This window comes from Bufo gargarizans, chromosome 11, assembly GCF_014858855.1.
Source record: "Bufo gargarizans isolate SCDJY-AF-19 chromosome 11, ASM1485885v1, whole genome shotgun sequence".
Classification (NCBI taxonomy): Eukaryota; Metazoa; Chordata; class Amphibia; order Anura; family Bufonidae; genus Bufo; species Bufo gargarizans.
The window spans coordinates 38336000-38354890 of NC_058090.1; the positions used below are offsets into that span (position 1 = coordinate 38336000).

Sequence of the window (18891 nt, forward strand, 5' to 3'; positions counted from 1 at the left end):
GAGGCAGCCACTTCCCCATATGTGCATAGCATAGCTGGATCCTACACTGGCATGACATTTGTAGGCCCAAGTCTGATAGTGTAGGTCCCGTCTGAAGAAGCCACCTTGCCGTTGGTAGATGGGTCCAACGCAATTTTAATCAAAAATGTGCGCAAAGAGTTTCTAATTTTCATGTGTGAGAAGTATAGCAGTAATGCAATTCTGAATAATCCATGTTTCCAGTGTTTGCATGTGTCTTTGCGCTTTCTGCAGTGTGCTGCTACCTATACTGTTTGTTTGCTTTTTCATGTCAGTCATAGGAGCGTGCACCTGTACTTTTTTTCATATTACTTGGAGGTGATGGTCTATCTGATTGCTACGGGCAAGAAATACAGTTTTCCTGTACACCAGTTTTGATGAATCTCCACCATTGTGCTGAAATTCTCTACTAATTCTTACTCTGTACCCGTTTGGAACAGCTCGTAGGAGGACGAGAAGGAACTCGGGAATGTACGATTCAGATAGATGCTCGAATGGTGAGTTCCGATCACTGGCACCGTAAATTTGTTTGCTTGGATTGTGCTGTCAATTTTGTATTATGATGAGATTTTGCTGTAATGATGGTTCACTCTGATTCCAGATTCATCAACATCAGGAAGCGATTCGGAGGAAGCTATTGAAAAGACACCGGTGAAGGAGGAGGTTTTACCAAAGGTCGAAAAGGAGCCTGAGCAAACTGATAACGTGGTTGAGAATATTATTGAGGAGGAAGAAGCAGAAGAAGAAGAAGTCATCACTCCAGTTCTTTGCCCTGTGAAAGATCAGGAAACAAGCCCTATAAAGCCAGCAGAGACCTTACAGCAAGAGGTGGAAGAAAGTGAACAAATTGTGCAGAGTTACGGGAAGCAAACAGAACAAATTGTTGAGGTCAAGGAGACAGAAAATCTGCCAAAAAAAGGCAGAAGAAGCAAAACAAAAGAGCCTTGTCCGGAGACCGTAAAAATTGTTTCGGTGCCTGCAGAAGAAGACTGTGAGCCGGAACCCAAGGTAGAACCCAGAATAGAACCTGAAGCCTTAGACTTTGCTCCGTTCGCCTCATTACAAAGTAAGGAGTTGCTGTTTGTTCCAAATGAGTTAGAACTTCCTAATGATCAACAGACGAAGGAGAAGAAAGCTTGTAAAAGAAAACCTGTGGAGCAGACATCCCCAGAAAAAAAGCTGCGCACAGAGTGCGAGCCAGAGTTGCCCATTATTACTGTGGAGGAGAAACCAGTAGAAAGCTGCGAAGCTCTGGAACCCATCTGCATCATTAAGGAAGAGCAGGTCCAGAATACCAACGAGGAAATGCCCTCCTTAACGGCGGAGCTGGAACACGTGCAGAGCACTAGGACTGAGGACTACGACATGCCGCTGAATGACATCACAAGGATTTCATATAAAGAAGAGCAAGAGGACATCATGCCCATGATTGGACCAGAAACTTTAGTTTGTCATGAAGTGGACTTGGATGATTTTGATGAAAAGGACAAGGTGGAGGATATGGTCATAGTGAAGCCAGAGCCAGAAGCACAGACTGTCCTTGCCCCCACCTTGCAGCCCGCTGTCCTGCCACCTCAAACTTATTCTGAGCCTTCACCCCTTGCCCTGAGCCACGATGAGTCCCACAGCATAAAGAGCGAGAGTGACATAACCATTGAAGTGGACAGTGTGGCGGAAGAATCGCAGGAAGGCCTTTGTGAGAGTGAATCAGCTAATGGCTTTGAAGCCAGCACCACATCCAGCAACTGCAGCATAGCCGCCCAAGAAGCAGAGATGCGGGACAAAGGTAATATCCTGTTTAATGCTAAGGCAGCCATTAGTGCACACAAATTGTAAGTGACCCAGTGGTGGAATCGGGCTTTCTGTCCTCAGATTACCATTAAAAAACAGGAAAATAAATTCTACCTAAAATCCTGCTGTCCCTATGAATATTGAAAATGACCTTAGTTGGAGCTTTGCGACTTGAAAACCTGAACCGCCGACAGATTCCCAAAGCGAAGCGGCTACAGTACAGTTACATGCATTCTACTGCCCCTCTTATAAGCAAAGTCCGCTTCATTTTGAGAATCTTTGTTTTGAGCTCCGTTCACACCACAGTGCCATGGTTGTTGAAAGCCGTGACTTTTATCAGGTGCGCACAAATCGCATTTCCTGTAAATGTTGAGGAAGATTGAATGGTTTGCATATTAGGGTTATTCCAGTGTCCATTATGAAAGGGTGAAATGGAAATAATCCTTTAACCCTTAGAATACCAGAGTTTTTTTCGTTTTTGCATTTTAATTTTTCTTCCCTATTTTCCGTCAGCCATAACTTTTTTTTTGTTATATATATTTGCGGGACAAGTTGTACTTTCTAATGCCACCATTGATTATGCCATAAAATGTAGTAGGAAGCAGGAAAAAAATTCCAAATCGGGTGGAATAAAAAAAATAAAAAATAAAAAAACACAATCCCAACACCGTTTTACGGGTTTTGTTCCCAAGGCGTTTTGTTTATGACAAAACTGACCCATGCCCTTCATTCTCGCGGTCAGTACGATTACAATGATACCCCATATGTATAGGTTTTTTTGGTGTGTAAATAGTGTAAAAATAAATTTAAACATTGAGAATTTTTTTGACATCACCATATTTGGACAACCATCATTTTTTTTATATACTTTTGTCTACTGAGCTGTTTAGGGGCAATTTTTTTCGGGGCAATTCATAGTTTTTATTGATACCATTTTGGAATCTGCATGACTTTTGGATCACAATTTATTAAAAAAAAATTTGGGTAAGAGAAGCAATGAAAAAAATGCCAAATCTGACATTTTAACCCTTTTTTTCCGTTACGCCATTCACCGTATTGTTGTGTTGTTTTTTTTTGTTTTTTTTATATACACTGGTATGATCTATACGAGTGTATTACTGTAGTGCAGCAGCGGCATGAAGCGCACGGTGTCATAGCAACCAGTGACGCCGTGCGCTCCTGCTCTCAGCAGGAATCCAGGCCGGGTTACCACGGACCGCTCACAGCCGTGGAACACATACACGATATAGCAATAAGACAGCAATACTCACTTTTCTGTTAGTTCAGAGATTCCAGTTTGTGGTGGTGCCTGCAGCGTTGGATCCTGGTCCAGAGGTTCCCGTGTTGGCTTCACTATTTATCTCTGACAGCCGTGAAACACGGCCGTGTGCATTCGGCCTAAGGCTCATAAATGACCTATAAATGATGTTTTAGAATTTTTCATTTTGATCTATAAGCGATTTAAAAAATGACAATTTCTTAGCATTTTGCTCATTTCTTATGTTGGCCTGCCATCTGGTGGCCAAAATAAAGAATTGCAGCATTAATGCTCTGAAGTCCTGATTGGCCGCACAGGGCTTCAGTACTTTGCGCTTCCGGGTTTTTGCGCATTCAGGTGCCGTGATCTCACTTGATCACGGCATCTAAAGCATTTAATTACCGGGATCGGACATTATTGCCGGTTGTGGTAATTAGCCGCAGGTCTCTGTTTGAAACAGCAGAGACTTGCCGGCCATGATGCCCGCTGCACGCGCGAGCAGGCGTCATGCTTGCACAACGCTACCAGTGCCGTACATGTACGGCGCTGGTAACGAAATGGATGAACAGTGGCCATGGGTGACCAGAGTTGCAAGCTGTGCTTCGCCGTTTCCACAACTCCCATAACATTGAATGTAAGCTACACAAATAGCATATCGCAGCGAGCTGCACGATTTCTGTAACCTCAGCTGTCCTTGACTGACATATACAAGGGTTAATCTGTGTAGAACAGGGGTGTCAAACTCAAATTCATCAGGGGCCGCATCAGCAGTTTGGTCACCCTCAAAGGGCCGGTCCCGGCCTGACCTGCAAGCGCTGACTGGGGTCACATAGCATTATACTGATTTATTATGCTATGTAACCCTTACAGTTCTGGAATGTGTTGGATAACACTGACATAATGCTGTCAGTGTTATCCAACACATTCCAGAACTGTAAGGGTTACCGTATTTTTCGCCCTATAAGACGCATCGGACCCATAAGACGCACCTAGGTTTTTGAGGAGGAAAATAAGAAAAAAATAATGTTGAAACCAAAAGGTGTGCTTTGGTGGGTTTTGAACTAATTGTGGTCTGTGGGTGGCACTGTTATGGGGGACCTGTGGGTGACGCACTGTTATGGGGGATCTGTGGGTGACGCACTGTTATGGGGGATCTGTGGGTGACGCACTGTTATGGGGGATCTGTGGGTGACGCACTGTTATGGGGATCTGTGGGTGACGCACTGTTATGGGGGATCTGTGGGTGACGCACTGTTATGGGGATCTGTGGGGAAGCACTGTTATGGGGGATCTGTGGGTGACCACTGTTATGGGGATCTGTGGGTGACGCACTGTTATGGGGGATCTGTGGGTGACGCACTGTTATGGGGGATCTGTGGGTGACGCACTGTTATGGGGGAATTCTGGTGGGTGGACGCACGGTATGGGGTCTTTCCGGGATCTGTGGGTGACGCACTGTTATGGTGGATCTGTGGGTGACGCACTGTTATGGGGGATCTGTGGGTGACGCACTGTTATGGGGGATCTGTGGGTGACGCACTGTTATGGGGGATCTGTGGGTGACACTTTTTTTCGCCCTATAAGACGCACCGGCCCATAAGACGCACCTAGGTTTTTGAGGAGGAAAATAAGAAGAAAAAAAATGTTGAACCAAAAGGTGTGCTTTTGGTGGGTTTTGAACTAATTGTGGTCTGTGGGTGGCACTGTTATGGGGGATCTGTGGGTGGCACTGTTATGGGGGATCTGTGGGTGGCACTGTTATGGGGGATCTGTGGGTGGCACTTATGGGGGATCTGTGGGTGACACTTATGGGGGATCTGTGGGTGACACTTATGGGGGATCTGTGGGTGACACTTATGGGGGATCTGTGGGTGACACTTATGGGGGATCTGTGGGTGACACTTATGGGGGATCTGTGGGTGACACTTATGGGGGATCTGTGGGTGACACTTATGGGGGATCTGTGGGTGGCTCTTATGGGGGATCTGTGTATGACACATATATAGCATCTTATGCTATGTGTCATCCACAGATCCCCTCCATAAGTGTCCCTGTAGTGTAGTGAATGACCCTCAATACACGGGCTAGGGGCCGGCATCTGCTTTTATAATGACAGCGGGGCCCGTGCAGTGACTATTCTACTACACGGGCCCCGCTCACTGTATAATCCTATGTCTAATAGTTAATTGTAATTGTATGTAATCGCATAAGGAGCGCTGTGTATTACGGTACTTACAACTACAAGCGCTCGCCGCTCGGTAGGTAGCAGAGAGGAGGAGGCAGGCCTGGAGGACAGGCGCTGGCAGCGTGAGTCATACGTCATGCGCCCACGCCGCCTGCTTTATTCATAAAGTGGGCGGCGCAGGCGCGTGACGTATGACTCACACTGCCAGCGCCCATTCTCCCAGCCTGCCTCCTCCCTCCTCTCGGCGAGCGCTTGTAGTTGTAAGTACCGGTAATGCACAGCGCTCCTTATGCGATACAACCGATACAGGAGCCGGGAGGAGCGGGGGCCGCCTGCGGCTACGCGGGCCACATGACGAGGTCTGGCGGGCCGGATTCGGCCCGCGGGCCTTGTGTTTGACACCCGTGGTGTAGAATAAAGGGGGTAGGGCGCTCACCTCTTGTTCCAGGTAGAGGGTTCTGTCTCCGCTCCCTTCTGACCCCTGTGGACCGCAAATGTGACATTGCATCTGTGGTCATGTGCACTGGCACTGCTGCAGCCATTAAGTGGCCTCAGTGATGACATGTTTCTGAGCAGTACATGACCACTGAGCTTCTGCTGCTCGGAGACTCATCTCCACTAAGTGCTGCACGTGACCACAGACTGCACATCACACTTCTGGTCCACAGGGGACCAAAAGCAGCTGGGACTGGACCCTCGACAATAGAACAGAGGCGAGTGGCTTTTTTTTTATTTTTTTATTTTTTTATTTTACGCTCACAAACGCCATTAATTTTCGATTGGAGGTTGGTCATCCCATTAAGATTAGGCAAAAGCAAACCTTTTTGTTGTTGGTTGTTTTTTTTTTGTTTTTTTTTATACAAATACAGTCCTGATCAAAAGTTTAAGACCTATTTAGCATGGCTGAATCTCAACAAGGTTCAAAGTAGAGCTTCAACATGCAACAAGAAGAAATTGGAGCGAGACAAAACATTTTTTGAGCATTCAATTCAATTCAATGAAAACAACGAATAAACTGAAACAGGCTGTTTTTCAGCTGATCAAAAGTTTAGGACCACACCTCCCAAAAAAAAAATAATCCAACTTCCAAACATGAACTCAGTAATGAGTAGCTCCGCCGTTATTGTTTATCACTTCAAAAATTTGTTTCGGCATGCTTGATGCAAGCGTTTCCATGAGGTGAGTGGGAACATTTCTCCAAGTGGTGAAGACGGCCGCACGAAGGCCATCTACTGTCTGGAACTGTTGTCCATTTTTGTAAGCCCCTTGCCATCCATCCCCAAAGGTTCTCAATTGGATTTAGATCAGAGGAACACGCAGGATGGGCCAAAAGCGTGATTTTATTCTCCTGGAAGAAGTCCCTTGTCCTGCGGGCATTGTGTACTGTAGTGTTGTCTTGTAGAAAAACCCAGTCATTACCACACAGACGAGGACCCTCAGTCATGAGGAATGCTCTCTGCAACATCTGGACATAGCCAGCGGCCGTTTGACACCCCCCGCACTTCCTGAAGCTCCATTGTTCCACTGAAGGAAAAAGCACCCAGGCCATTATGGCACCCCCTCCACTGTGGCGCGTAGAAAACATCTCCGGTGGGATCTGCTTGTCATGCCAGTAACGTTGGAAACCATCAGGACCATCAAGGTTAAATTTTTTCTCATCAGAGAATAAAACTTTCTTCCACCTTTGAATGTACCATGTTTGGTGCTCTCTTGCAAAGTCCAAACGAGCAGTTCTGTGGCGTTCAAGGAGACGAGGTCTTTGAAGACGTTTTTGAAGCCCTTCAGTCTCAGATGCCGTCTGATGGTTATGGGGCTGCAGTCAGCACCAGTAGGGGCCTTAATTTGGGTCGAGGATCGTCCAGTGTCTTGACGGACAGCCAATTGGATCCTCTGGCTCAGTGCTGATGAAATTTTTTGGGGTCTTCCACTTGACTTTTTTGTTCCATAACCCTCAGGTTCATTTAAGAAATTTCAAATCACTGTCTAACCCTGGTTTCACACCTAAGCGTTTCTCAAACGCGCGTTTCTATGCGCGTTTTTGATGCGCGTTTTTTTTAATAGTGAACGCGCGTTTGGGTGATTGACAGCAGTGTTGTCCAAAGTCCCACCTCAGCAGCGATGGCGCGCTGTGAGAGACCCTGCTTATGCAGTTCAACAACCCGACCACGTTCAAAAATAGTTTTTTTGCCTTTACCATCACAACGTGTGACTACCTGACAGAAAATGACAATGAATCCACATCTTTGCACAGATTTGGCCTTTTTAAAGGCATGTGGTCCTAAAATTTAGATCAGCTGAAAAACAGCCTGTTTCAGTTTAATCGTTATTTTCAATTAATTGAATGCTCAAAAAATGTTTGGTCTCACTCTCATTTCTTCTTGTTGCATGTTGAAGCTCTACTTGGAACCTTTCACATGGAAACACATTGTCAACTAAGTATCATGACATATAGAGCGGCGCCCGGGGATCTCACTGCACTTACTATTATCCCTGGGCGCCGCTCTGTTCGGCCACGATGTCCTCCGGTATCTTCGCTCACTTGGTTATAGTAGGCGGAGTCTGCCCTTGTTCTGCTCGGCGTCTACTCCTCCTAGTCTGTAGCGCTGGCCAATCACAGCGCAGAGCTCACAGCCTGGGAGAGAAAAACCTCCCAGGCTGTGAGCTCTGCGCTGCGATTGGCCAGCGCTAGAGCAGAACAAGCGCAGACTCCGCCTACCATAATTTAGTGACTGAAATCTCCGCCTACTATAACTTAGTGAGCGGAGATACCGGAGGGCATAGCGGGAGAACGGAGAGGCGCCCAGGGATAATAGTAAGTGCAGTGAGATCCCTGGGCGCCGCTCTCCATGTTTGTATAGTTAGTTCACAATGTCAGGATTGGTGAAAGGTCCTCTTTAAACTTTTGATCAGGACTGTAACACCACTCCTATATGGGTTGTGTTTGGTATTTCAGCTCATCCTCATTCACTTGGATAGCGCTAAACAACAGTACCAGATAACATCATAGACACAAGTGGTTCTACTTTTAATGTACCGACAAGATACTTGGACTTTGCTTTATCTTATCTTGACTTTTTTTTAAATCTTTATATTCTTTATCAGGCCATAAACGGATTAGTGACAGCAACATGGGAGCACTAGCAAAGAAACAGAAGCGTACACCAAAGCGAATCAATACTTCATTGAAAACTGAGAAGAATGGGATAGGTGAGACACCCGTTCATGAGCCTCATCAGTCAGAGCTTGAACCCCCTTTTTATCTTTAGTGTTGTTTCATTGGATTTTTTTCACATTTTATTTTCAGGGCAAAGCAGCGACAGTGAAGATCTTTCTGCTATGGACAGCGCCAGTAAATGTTCTCCAGGTAAACATGTAAATGTTCCCAAGCCTCAAAAGATCATGAGATCACCAGCAAGAATCACGTCTCCGCATACAAAAGATATGGAAAAGGATAAGCATCGAGAGAAACACCACCACCACCACTCAAGAACGTACAAGTGGACGTTACAGCTCAGTAAGTAGATGGTCACTCAGTGTAAAGACTTCTAGGAGATTGCATATACAAGAAAATATGGGGATTAAAGAGCTGATCTCCTCACACACAACCACATAAATCTGTAAGTCACTGGAACCTATCAGTTGATCCCAAGACCCTCAGCAAGCAGCTGTCAATAACCTACAATGCAGCTGTGTTTTCACACAGTGATTAATAAAAAAATAATAATTCACGATGGATTCCGATATGTGTTACACTGTGTAAACATACACTTAATAGGGTTTTCTCATCCATATCATTGAGGGACACAGGCTTGACCTTGGGTATAGCTATTGCCACTAGGAGGCGACACTAAGCACAAAAGTGTGAGCTCCTCCCTCCAGCTATACCCTTCCTACAGGGACTAAGCTAAAACGCCAGCCTTCGCGTTACCACGGCCGCCCATGACAAGTCCCCTCTGTTTCTGGTGTAGCAGCCCTCCCCAAGGAGCCACACACCGAAGGTGGTGACCCAGCTGGAACCAGGGGGGCGGAAGACGCCGGCCGGTTAAGTATTCCTGGCTCCAAGCCCCCCTTTCCCCCCCCTCCCTCTTCACAGGTTACTTGCTAGGATGGCCCCTACGAAGCCTTGTTCCCCCAGGCAGGGAAAGAGTTAAAGGGTTTCTGTTATCCCAATTTTTGCTATTAAACAGGCTGACATTATAGATGTGAAAATGTCACCTGAATTTAACTCTGCATTTCTTTTTATTTAAGTATGCTCCTGTTTTCGTGTAATTTTAACTTTTATGATATGCAAATAAGTTTCTAGAAGGGGGGGGGCATTGCACGGCTCCGTTCGCCCACCTCATTTGCACGCCCTTCTGTCTTGATTGACAGGGCCAGGCCAGCGTTGGCTCCCCTGCTGGCCCCCTCTGCCGTGTAAATCTCGTGCCTATGCCGTATTTTGCATAGGCGCAATGAGAAAGCCGGCTGTCAGACTCTGGTGAACCCTCTGCTACTCCCCATCCTCGAAGGGTGTCTGCGTCCCCCGTTTATCCACCTCCCCGCCACCTTCCAGGGAGTCTTGCCCCGACGCACCCTAATTAGAAGAGGCGTGTTCTGAGGAAAAGTGGTCAGACGCTGACTTTGTCTCACCGGAGGAGCAGTCTTCCAAACTGTCCTCTATGGTAGACAATCTCATCGCAGCAGTTATAGAAACCTTACAGGTTGAGGACCCTGCGCCCTCCTCGGTTCTGTTTTTTTCTTCAGGCGATCCTGTTGCTCGCCAAAGGTGTTCCCCAACCACCTGGAGTTTGATTTCTCCCTTTCCAAGGAATGAAACTTCCCGAACAGGCGTTTTGCTTTACCGAAACGCTTAGATGTCTTATATCCCTTTCCAGAGGCCTTGACGTCCCTCCCCTTTGCCAGGTAGACTTTTTGGCAAGTGTCTGGATGAGATTATCTCTGATGCTACAGGGGGTAAAAGCACCCATTTGCCGCAGAGCAGGACGTGCTTCAACATATCTAAAAAGCGCAGACCTCTTTTTCAGCCCTTTCACAGTTCCTCCAGCTCGAAGCGGCCAACCGACAAATCTGCCCGAGAGCAGAAGCGCAAACCATCTTTCAAACCGTGCCCTACCCACTCCAATCTCTTTGTGGTCCCCAAGAAGGAGGGTACAGTCCGTCCCATCCTAGACCTCAAAGGCCTCAACCGATCTTTACCAAGATCCTCGCCTCAGTCATGGCTGTTTCATACCAGGGGGATAGTGGCGATTCCGTACTTGGACGATATCCTGATCAAGGGTCCGTCATTCCAGGCATGCTGTTCGACACCGATCGGGCCAAGATTTTTTTGCTCCCGGACAAACTCTCTGCTCTCCGTCGTCAGATCCTCCCTTTGTTGCGGACTCGGCCGCTTCCCATTCGACACTCTGGGCCACATGGTCTCTTCCTTAGAAGCAGTGCCCTATGCTCAGTTCCATACCAGGGCTCTTCAGCGGTGCATTCTGTCTATTTGGGACCGTTCCCCAGCTTTCCTGGATCGACTCATCAGTCTCCCTGCCCCGACGCGCCGAGACCTTCGGTGGTGGTTTATGTTCGATGCTGACGTCGGGCCACTCCTTCCTTCCCCTTCGTTGGATAGTGTTGACAACGGACGCCAGTCTCTGAGGCTGTGGGGGAGTTCTGGACAATCTCTCGGTCCAGGGCTCCTGGTCCCGTGAGGAACGCCAACTTCCGATCAATATTCTGGAATTGTGGGTGATTCGTCTCTCTGTCAAATTGGTATCTAGTTCAGGGTTGAATCCGACAATTCCTACGGCAGTCACATATCTAAACCACCAGGGTGGCACCTGGAGCCCCACAGCCATGTCTGAAGCAGCGCTTATCCTCTCCTGGGCGGAGAGAGCCATGTTCCTGCTTCATCCGCAAGGTAGAGACCTTTGTGGCGAGGTCCAAGGATCCTCTGGCACGGGCGTCGGACGCCCTTGTGATCCCGTGGACGCAGTTCACGTTTCCTTACGTGTTCCCTCCTCTTCTGCTTATTCCACCTCTTCTCTGAAAAATCGGGTCCGAAGGTCTGCCTGTCATTCTCATGGCCACGCAGAGTATGGCACGCATCCCTAGTCTCCCTCCTCGCCGACGAACCCTGGCGCCTACCCCTTCGGGAGGACCTCTTGTTGCAGGGACCGATCTTCCACCCAAATTTAGGGTCGCTACATTTAACGGCATGGCTGTTGTCGGGTGGTAATAATTCAATTAATAATTATTAATTATGGTCATAAAAATAATCAACCATAAAATTTATAAAATTTGTCATAAATTCTTACAATCATGACCTGGTGAATTGTAGACAACCTAATTGATACCATTCACATCTGAGTCCGACTATTTCCTCAGATAAATAAGTTCTTTTTGACGTGAGATGACGTTAATGATAAAACTGTAGTCTTACATTATACAATAATACACAGGTATTATAAAAATATGCAGATTTATTGGTTACAAGGTTATAAACATATATAAGTAAATAAACACAATGATACATGCAAATGAATGAATATATATATATATATATATATAGCGTTAATATAAAGCATTACAAGCTTAACAATACATGTGAGTGGAAATAACTTGTCACATTATAACCAAGCCATTATTAGGTTAGGATATCAAAATGGGAACATAAGTTATATACATTACCTCTGTTCAGAGAAAACCTCATGATATCAAGATGGGCATGTCTAATCCTAGACATCAATATGGAATGCTAAATACATTCTGCCCCCTTCTAACCAACTACACATCACATGACTTCAAGATGGGAAAATCCATTCAAGGATATAACTTAGAAGAGCTGTATCCTTCCGCCCTATCCTGGACTATTTTGACACATTTAACTTTGGTAAGACCATTAAGACAAATAACGGGGATCTAGGATTTTGCTAGATCATATCTTAAAGGGGAAGGACTTGAAATAAGTCTTTCCTGTGGGAATCCATCACTTAGCTTGGCGAAGAATGAGATATATATATATCTCTATCTCATATATATATCTCTATCTCATATATATATATCTCTATCTCATATATATATATCTCTATCTCTCTATCTATCTATCTATCTATCTATCTATATATATATATATATATATATATATATATATATATATATATATATATATATATATCATTTAATGCTTTGCTAGATTATCAGTCTAGATTCTTCTGCAGGTAGAATGAAGCCTCACAATATCCTAAGACTACATCTCAATATGGAGATAATCAATAAAAAAAAATATTTATTCGCCAATCTAGATGGTATAATTTCACCCACACTATCAAATTAGTCTTAATAAATTGAAATATAATTTTCTGTCTTTTACCAAGTCCTAGTAGAAATCTCACTTCTGTTCCTAGAAAAGCTGGGTGGTCCATCATAGTGCATCTCACCATGGCTTTCATCTTGATAGACCCCTCTAGAGAGCTTTACTTGTCTCCTCTCCTCTTCTTTTTTTTTTTTCTTTTTTTTTGTGTCCTTTCTCCCCCCTGTGTATGGTTTAATGGTTTATGATCACAAACTTATCAGTTAGACACACCTTCCTAGTTTGGAACTTTCCAATCATAGTCGGATGGGCGTGACCATTGATAAAAATGTGACATCATAACCTTACCCAAAATGCACTTATGCTACTGTTGTTAATGTAACCTACTGATACCTAGGTGGCACTTCTGTATAAGCTATTTGCATCATAGTATAAAGGGTTAACTTATGCAAGTCTGAATAAAACTTATTTTATACATTTGACCTTAGAAGCTTTAATTCAAAGCTATAGGGATTAATTCTGACACTTGTAGCAATTAGAGACCTCTAGGCGTCTCTCTGAATGTTTCTCACACTGTTGATTTATATATCATAAATAACTTGAATGGCCTTGTTTTCTCAGAGATATCATTACCTCCTGTCATACCAAAGATGTGAATAATAGTTACAAAACGCACATCTTCACAGACACTCTTTTAGAGACTAATATTCTCCTAATGAGAAATATATAATATATTGGATACATGTCTTCATAACATATAACAATATAAGATAGAGAGAGAGATATAGATATATATATATATATATATATATATATATATATTATATATATATATATAATCTATATCCTACTGATTGTCTTATGCTAAGGACTAACTAAGGCTCATTAAATGAATACATGAATATTATATATTTTGCTTCATTAATAAATGCCTAATTGTATAGGTAATTATCACCAGCTGCATAGAGCTCATCTTTATCTCCCGTCATAAATTTATAAGTAGACAAGGAGGATTCTTCTCAGACTGGTACATTCATGAGAAGAATAACACTAAAGAGCAGAAACTTTTGTGCGACCTTACTTTGGCCTACTCAAGACATACAAAATTGTAAATATAGTCGAGCATGGCTCTTAAAGGCAATGAACATCCATCTTGACTAGAATGAATTGGATATCAATGCATTTACCTATGAAAAGGCACAACACTCTTGAAGCCGCCGTACTAAGGGCTTAGGGTTTCTCGGATGCTGTTTTCCAGACCATGATTCGAGCTAGAAAACCATCGTCCTCCCGGATCTATCACCTGGACCTGGAAGTCTTGCTTTAGTTGGTGTGAATGCCAGTTGTCTCCCATTCGGTTCTCATTGCCTCGACTCTTGTATTTCCTACAGTCGGGCATGGACGTGGGGCTGGCTATCAGTTCCCTCAGAGGGCAAGTTTTGGCCCTTTCCATTCTTTTTCAACGAAACCTTCGATTTCTGTGGTTCGGACCTTCCTGCAGGGGGTGGTGCACGCTGCACCCCCTTACCGTCCCCCGTTGAATCCGTGGGACCTTATTCCGGTGCTCAGCGCTCTCCGGTCCTCTCCGTTTGAGCCTTTGCAGCAGGTGTCCCTTCGGTTCCTGTCCTACAAGGTGGCCTTTTTGGTGGCAATCCCTTCCATCCGTAGGGTGTCGGACCTAGCGGCTTTTTCCTGTCAGTCTCCTTTCCTTATCCTCCATCAGGACAAAGTAGTCCTTCGTCCGGTCTAGTACTTCCTTCCGTAGGTCGGACATTATTCTCCCTTCCTTTTGTCCTGCCCCGGCTCATCCTCGTGAGCAGTCGCCCCACACTCTGGATTTGGTTCGGGCCATTCGCATCTATCTGTCTCAGATGTCCTCTTTCCGACTGGCGGATTCTCTATTTGTCATTCCAGAGGTAACGAGACGAGGGCTGGCTGCATCAAAAGTTTCAATTTCCCGATGGATTAATTTGGCCATTGTGGAAGCGTGCCGTATCTGCTGCACTTCCGGGTTACTGCTCATTCTGCTCGGGCAGTGGGGGCCTCTTGGGTAGTACATCATGGAGCGTCGCCCCTTCAGGTGTGCAGGTGATCGTCTTTACACACCTTTTTCCAAGTTTTACAGAGTACACACTTTTTACATCTTCTGACGCTTCTCTAGGGCGTAGCGTTTTGCAGACGGCAGTTCTCTGATTGGCCGGAGGTCTTCTTTGTTTATGACCCACCCCTGGGACGGCTCTGTAACGTCCCAAGGTCAAGCCGGTGTCCCCCAATGATACAGATTATTTTTGGACTTACCGTTAAATCTGTTTCTCTTCCGTTCCCTGGGGGACACAGCTCACACCCATTTTCTCTGGCTGCGGGCCTCGTCGTGGCCTGCGTGATTCTGGGTTTGTACATTGTTTGGTTTTCCTGTTTTTTGTTTTCTTTTGCACAAACTGATTTAGCTCAGTCCCTGTAGGAAGGGTATAGATGGAGGGAGGAGCTCACACCTTTGTGCTTAGTGTCGCCTCCTAGTGGCAATAGCTATACCCAAGCCTGTGTCCCCAAATAAACGGAAGAGAAACAGATTTTACGGTAAGTACAAAAATGTAGTTTTAATACACACACACACACACACACACACACACACACACACTTGAGAAAGTAAGGTAAAGGCTCTGGATATGAAGTAGAATATTTGCAGTGAATTAGTAGAAAACCATCCACCCTTTTGTTTAAAAAAAATAATAATTATAATGTATTATTTTTCTAATATTTGTTATGTGATTATTTTTTACTTACCGTATTTTTCATGTATTCCTTAGGTGAGTTGGATAACATGACTGGAGCAGATAAGATTGTTTTCCTGCAAGACAAGTTGCAAGAAATCAGGAAATACTACATGTCTTTGAAATCTGAAGTAGCTACAATAGACAGGAGGCGGAAGCGGTTAAAAAAGAAAGATCGGGAAGGTAAGTTTTGTTTTTTGTTACTTTTTTAATTACGGGTTTTCTCTATAATTTGTAATACGTGAAAACTTCTCTTAACGGGTCCATAAAGGCGGCATCATGTTGTGGCTAAAACATGACTATTTTATCAGTGTAAATCTTAGTGTTGCCATCAGCTGTCTGAAGAGACTGTGGTGCTTCGGGCAGTTCTGTGGCCTCCCCACAGCTTATTAAAGGAGTTGTACCATAAATAATGTAAAAAATTAAAATAATTTAAACTGAGCATGTTCACCCGCACAAGAAATAAGGAAAAGAACAAACAGCAGGTGGCGCTATACAGATACATTTCATTGAATAACTCATTGGCTATACTACATTTTTAATTACATGCTATTACAAAAGTATTGAGATCCAGGTGCTGGTTTGAAAAATGTATAATGTTATATTAATTGATTACCTATCCTCAGGATAGATCGGCGGGGGTCTGACACCCGGCTACCCCGCCGATCAGCTGTTTGAAGAGAAGGCGCGCGCCGTGCCAGCACTGCCTCCTCTTCATTGTTTACCTGCTCGCCGTCGCATCTGCAGTGGTGGGCAGGTGTAATTACACCCAAGCCGTAAGGAACGAGCCGTCCCATTGAAATGAATGGGATTGCTTGGGTGTAATTATACCTGCTCACTGCTGCCCATGCAACGGCGAGCAGGTAAACAATGAAGAGGGGGCAGCGCTGGCACGGCGCGCACCTTTTCTTCAAACTGCTGATCGGCAGGGGGTGCCGGCTGTCGGACCCCTGCTGATCTGATATGGACCTGTCCTTAGGATAGGTAATCAATAAATATAACTTGGACGACCTCGTTAAGCACTGCCCTGTATATTGTATAGAGGCTGTGCTTGGTATTGCAGCCTTTTCACTTGATTGGCAATGTGAGCGCTGTGACCTCTTCAGTCAGCCGATCGGTGGGGCTGAGGATAGGTCATCAGTATTTAACTTCCAGAAAACCCCTTTAATCTGAAATTTTACATATTTCTATGTAGTAATATATTTTTCTTCCTCTCTTTACAGTGTCCAATACAGGAGCTTCAACGTCATCTGCGTCCTCAGAGACCGGAATGAGTCCTTCGTCGTCTTCTCCCCCACAGAATACACTTGCTCTAGAGTGCAGGTGATATGTGCCCTGCTGCCATGGACACTTATCCTCCCTTCCCCCTTTAATCCCACCACACAAAAGCACTCAACCAGTTTGACATTGCCAAGTATTTTTATTTTATTTTTGTTTCGGAACTTTCCTCTGCTGGATTGCTTTTTTATTATTTCCATGTCATGTGTCTTTTCTTTTGAAATAAGATTATGATTTAGGAATAGGAGACTAGCAGTCAGCGTGCCACAATGGCTTCTTATTTTGTTCAACCTGAAGACATGATACTTTTTTTTTTTTTTCTTTTTTTGTTAGAGAAATGACAAAATGTCTGAATAAAATTTTCAAGGAGCTCCCAGAAAAGGGATATATCCCCGCTACCCCACTCCTGCCCAGTATAAAAATAAAATGAAACAAGTGCATACAACAAACCTCAGCGAGCTACTAAAGATCCGATCCTGGCAGCTGCACTTTACGACAAAGCTGCACATTAGCTCCTGAAGTTTTATTTTTTACAGGCCGTGTTTTCGGAAGCACTTGCAAATGTACAGAACTGCCAAAGTCCAATGTATTCAGCAGAGTGCCCAGTTTTAAAGCTGTAAGTAAGCGAGACAAAATAAATTGTGAAAGGGAATGTAGTGGACTGAAAACTACATGAAGAAAAAATAGTCTTCCACTTTTTACAGGAATTTAGAGCACAGAATTATGCAACTATTTTAAATGTCTATTAATGTTTACAGTGGAATTGTGAATATGTTTTCAGTGGACTATCTTACCCCTTGACAAATCTATTTTGTCTTTTTTTCTATGTAATTTCAGAGTTTTTATTTTGTTACAAAAACAGACAAAAAAATAAAATATATGACAACAGCGAAGTTATTTAACAAGATTTCTAAAGCTGAAATTTTTTTTTGTGTAAAATAAGGTATTATCTTGCAACCTGTTAAATATATTTATTCAGACATTGGATGTTGTATTTTTATGTATTTTTTAAAATATTAATAAATAAAATTAAAAAAAATTAAGAGAAGGATCTAGCTTAGTTCTCTCCTCCAATACACCTATAGCTCTTGGCCAGGTTTACACAGAGGTTTTTTTTTTATATATATATATATATTAAAGTGCATCTGTCAGCAGATTTGCACCTATGACACTGGCTGACCCGTTACATGTGCACTTGGCAGCTGAAGACATCTGTGTTAGTCCCATGTTCCTATGTGCCCACATTGCTGAGAAAAATGATGCTTTAATATATGCAAATTAGCCTTTAGGAGCAACGGGGGCGTTACCATTACACCTAGAGGCTCTGCTCTCTCTGCAACTTCCATGCCATCTCCGGTTTGGCAGGGCCAGGCGTGATAATGATTTCCCTGTAAGTCAAAGTTAAGAGGGCACGGCAGTTGCAGAGAGAGCAGAGCCTCTAGGTGTAATGGCAATGCCCCCATTGCTCCTAGAGGCTCATTTACATATATTAAAACATCCTTTTTCTCAGCAATGCGGGCACATATGAACATGGGACCAAGACAAATGCCTTCAGCTGCCAAATGCACATGTAACAGGTCAGCCAGTGTCATAGGGACAAATCTCCTGACAGATGCCCTTTTAGCCAAAACTAGACATTTTGGCTATACAAGCTAAAACAATCTGTGTGAACCCAGGCTTAACCTAATTTACTGCGTTTTGCTTTACAACACTGAAAATTAATTTTCGTTTCTTCTTCCATGTCAGTTTGTTCCTCCTATGCTCCTTCCTGTTTTCAGGAAGCCGTTTTTTTTTTTTTTTTGTATATTTAATATACTGCCAATCCAATTTCTTTATTTTTTTCTGTCCAACCGTTGAAGAATAATCTCAAATTGTTGAGATTTGCAGCATTACAGCAAAGAAGCGTACACCCCTGAGGACTGTGGTTCATTCCATAGGCTAATCCATGTAAATAATTCTTCCTGAAACGTGTATTTAAGAGATTTTTTTGCATATACATTATGTACAAAAGTGATTTTTTTATCAATTTTTTATTCATGTTTGTACATTGCAAAAGGGTTTTTAAACCCCTTCTTCCGTGTTTAATATGTGTAGAATAATGTAGATTTCTCTAGAGCGATGTTTTTCAGCCATCCATGCATACCAGTTGTCTTAGACAAAACCCACTATTCTTTCGGTCTGAATATCAATGTATGTGTAATTGCTATATCATCAATGATTTATAAATTTTTTGATTCCACCTTTCAGGAGATCAGACTAACACACACCGAGCCTGTTAATAGTGAGCGAGGCT

The 18891-nt window shown here is 43.9% G+C and overlaps 1 protein-coding gene across 1 annotated transcript in view; it reads left to right on the forward strand.

Moving 5' to 3' along the window:
- The window catches only part of ARID4A (AT-rich interaction domain 4A), an 81695-nt gene extending 63909 nt beyond the window's left edge, over positions 1–17786 (forward strand). Inside the window, 6 exon segments of the mRNA XM_044271955.1 lie at positions 459–515; positions 620–1804; positions 8355–8459; positions 8557–8766; positions 15357–15503; positions 16544–17786. Of these exon segments, the coding sequence (XP_044127890.1) occupies positions 459–515; positions 620–1804; positions 8355–8459; positions 8557–8766; positions 15357–15503; positions 16544–16647 (1808 nt within the window). The 3' untranslated portion in view covers positions 16648–17786.
- The last annotated feature ends 1105 nt before the right edge of the window (positions 17787–18891 follow it).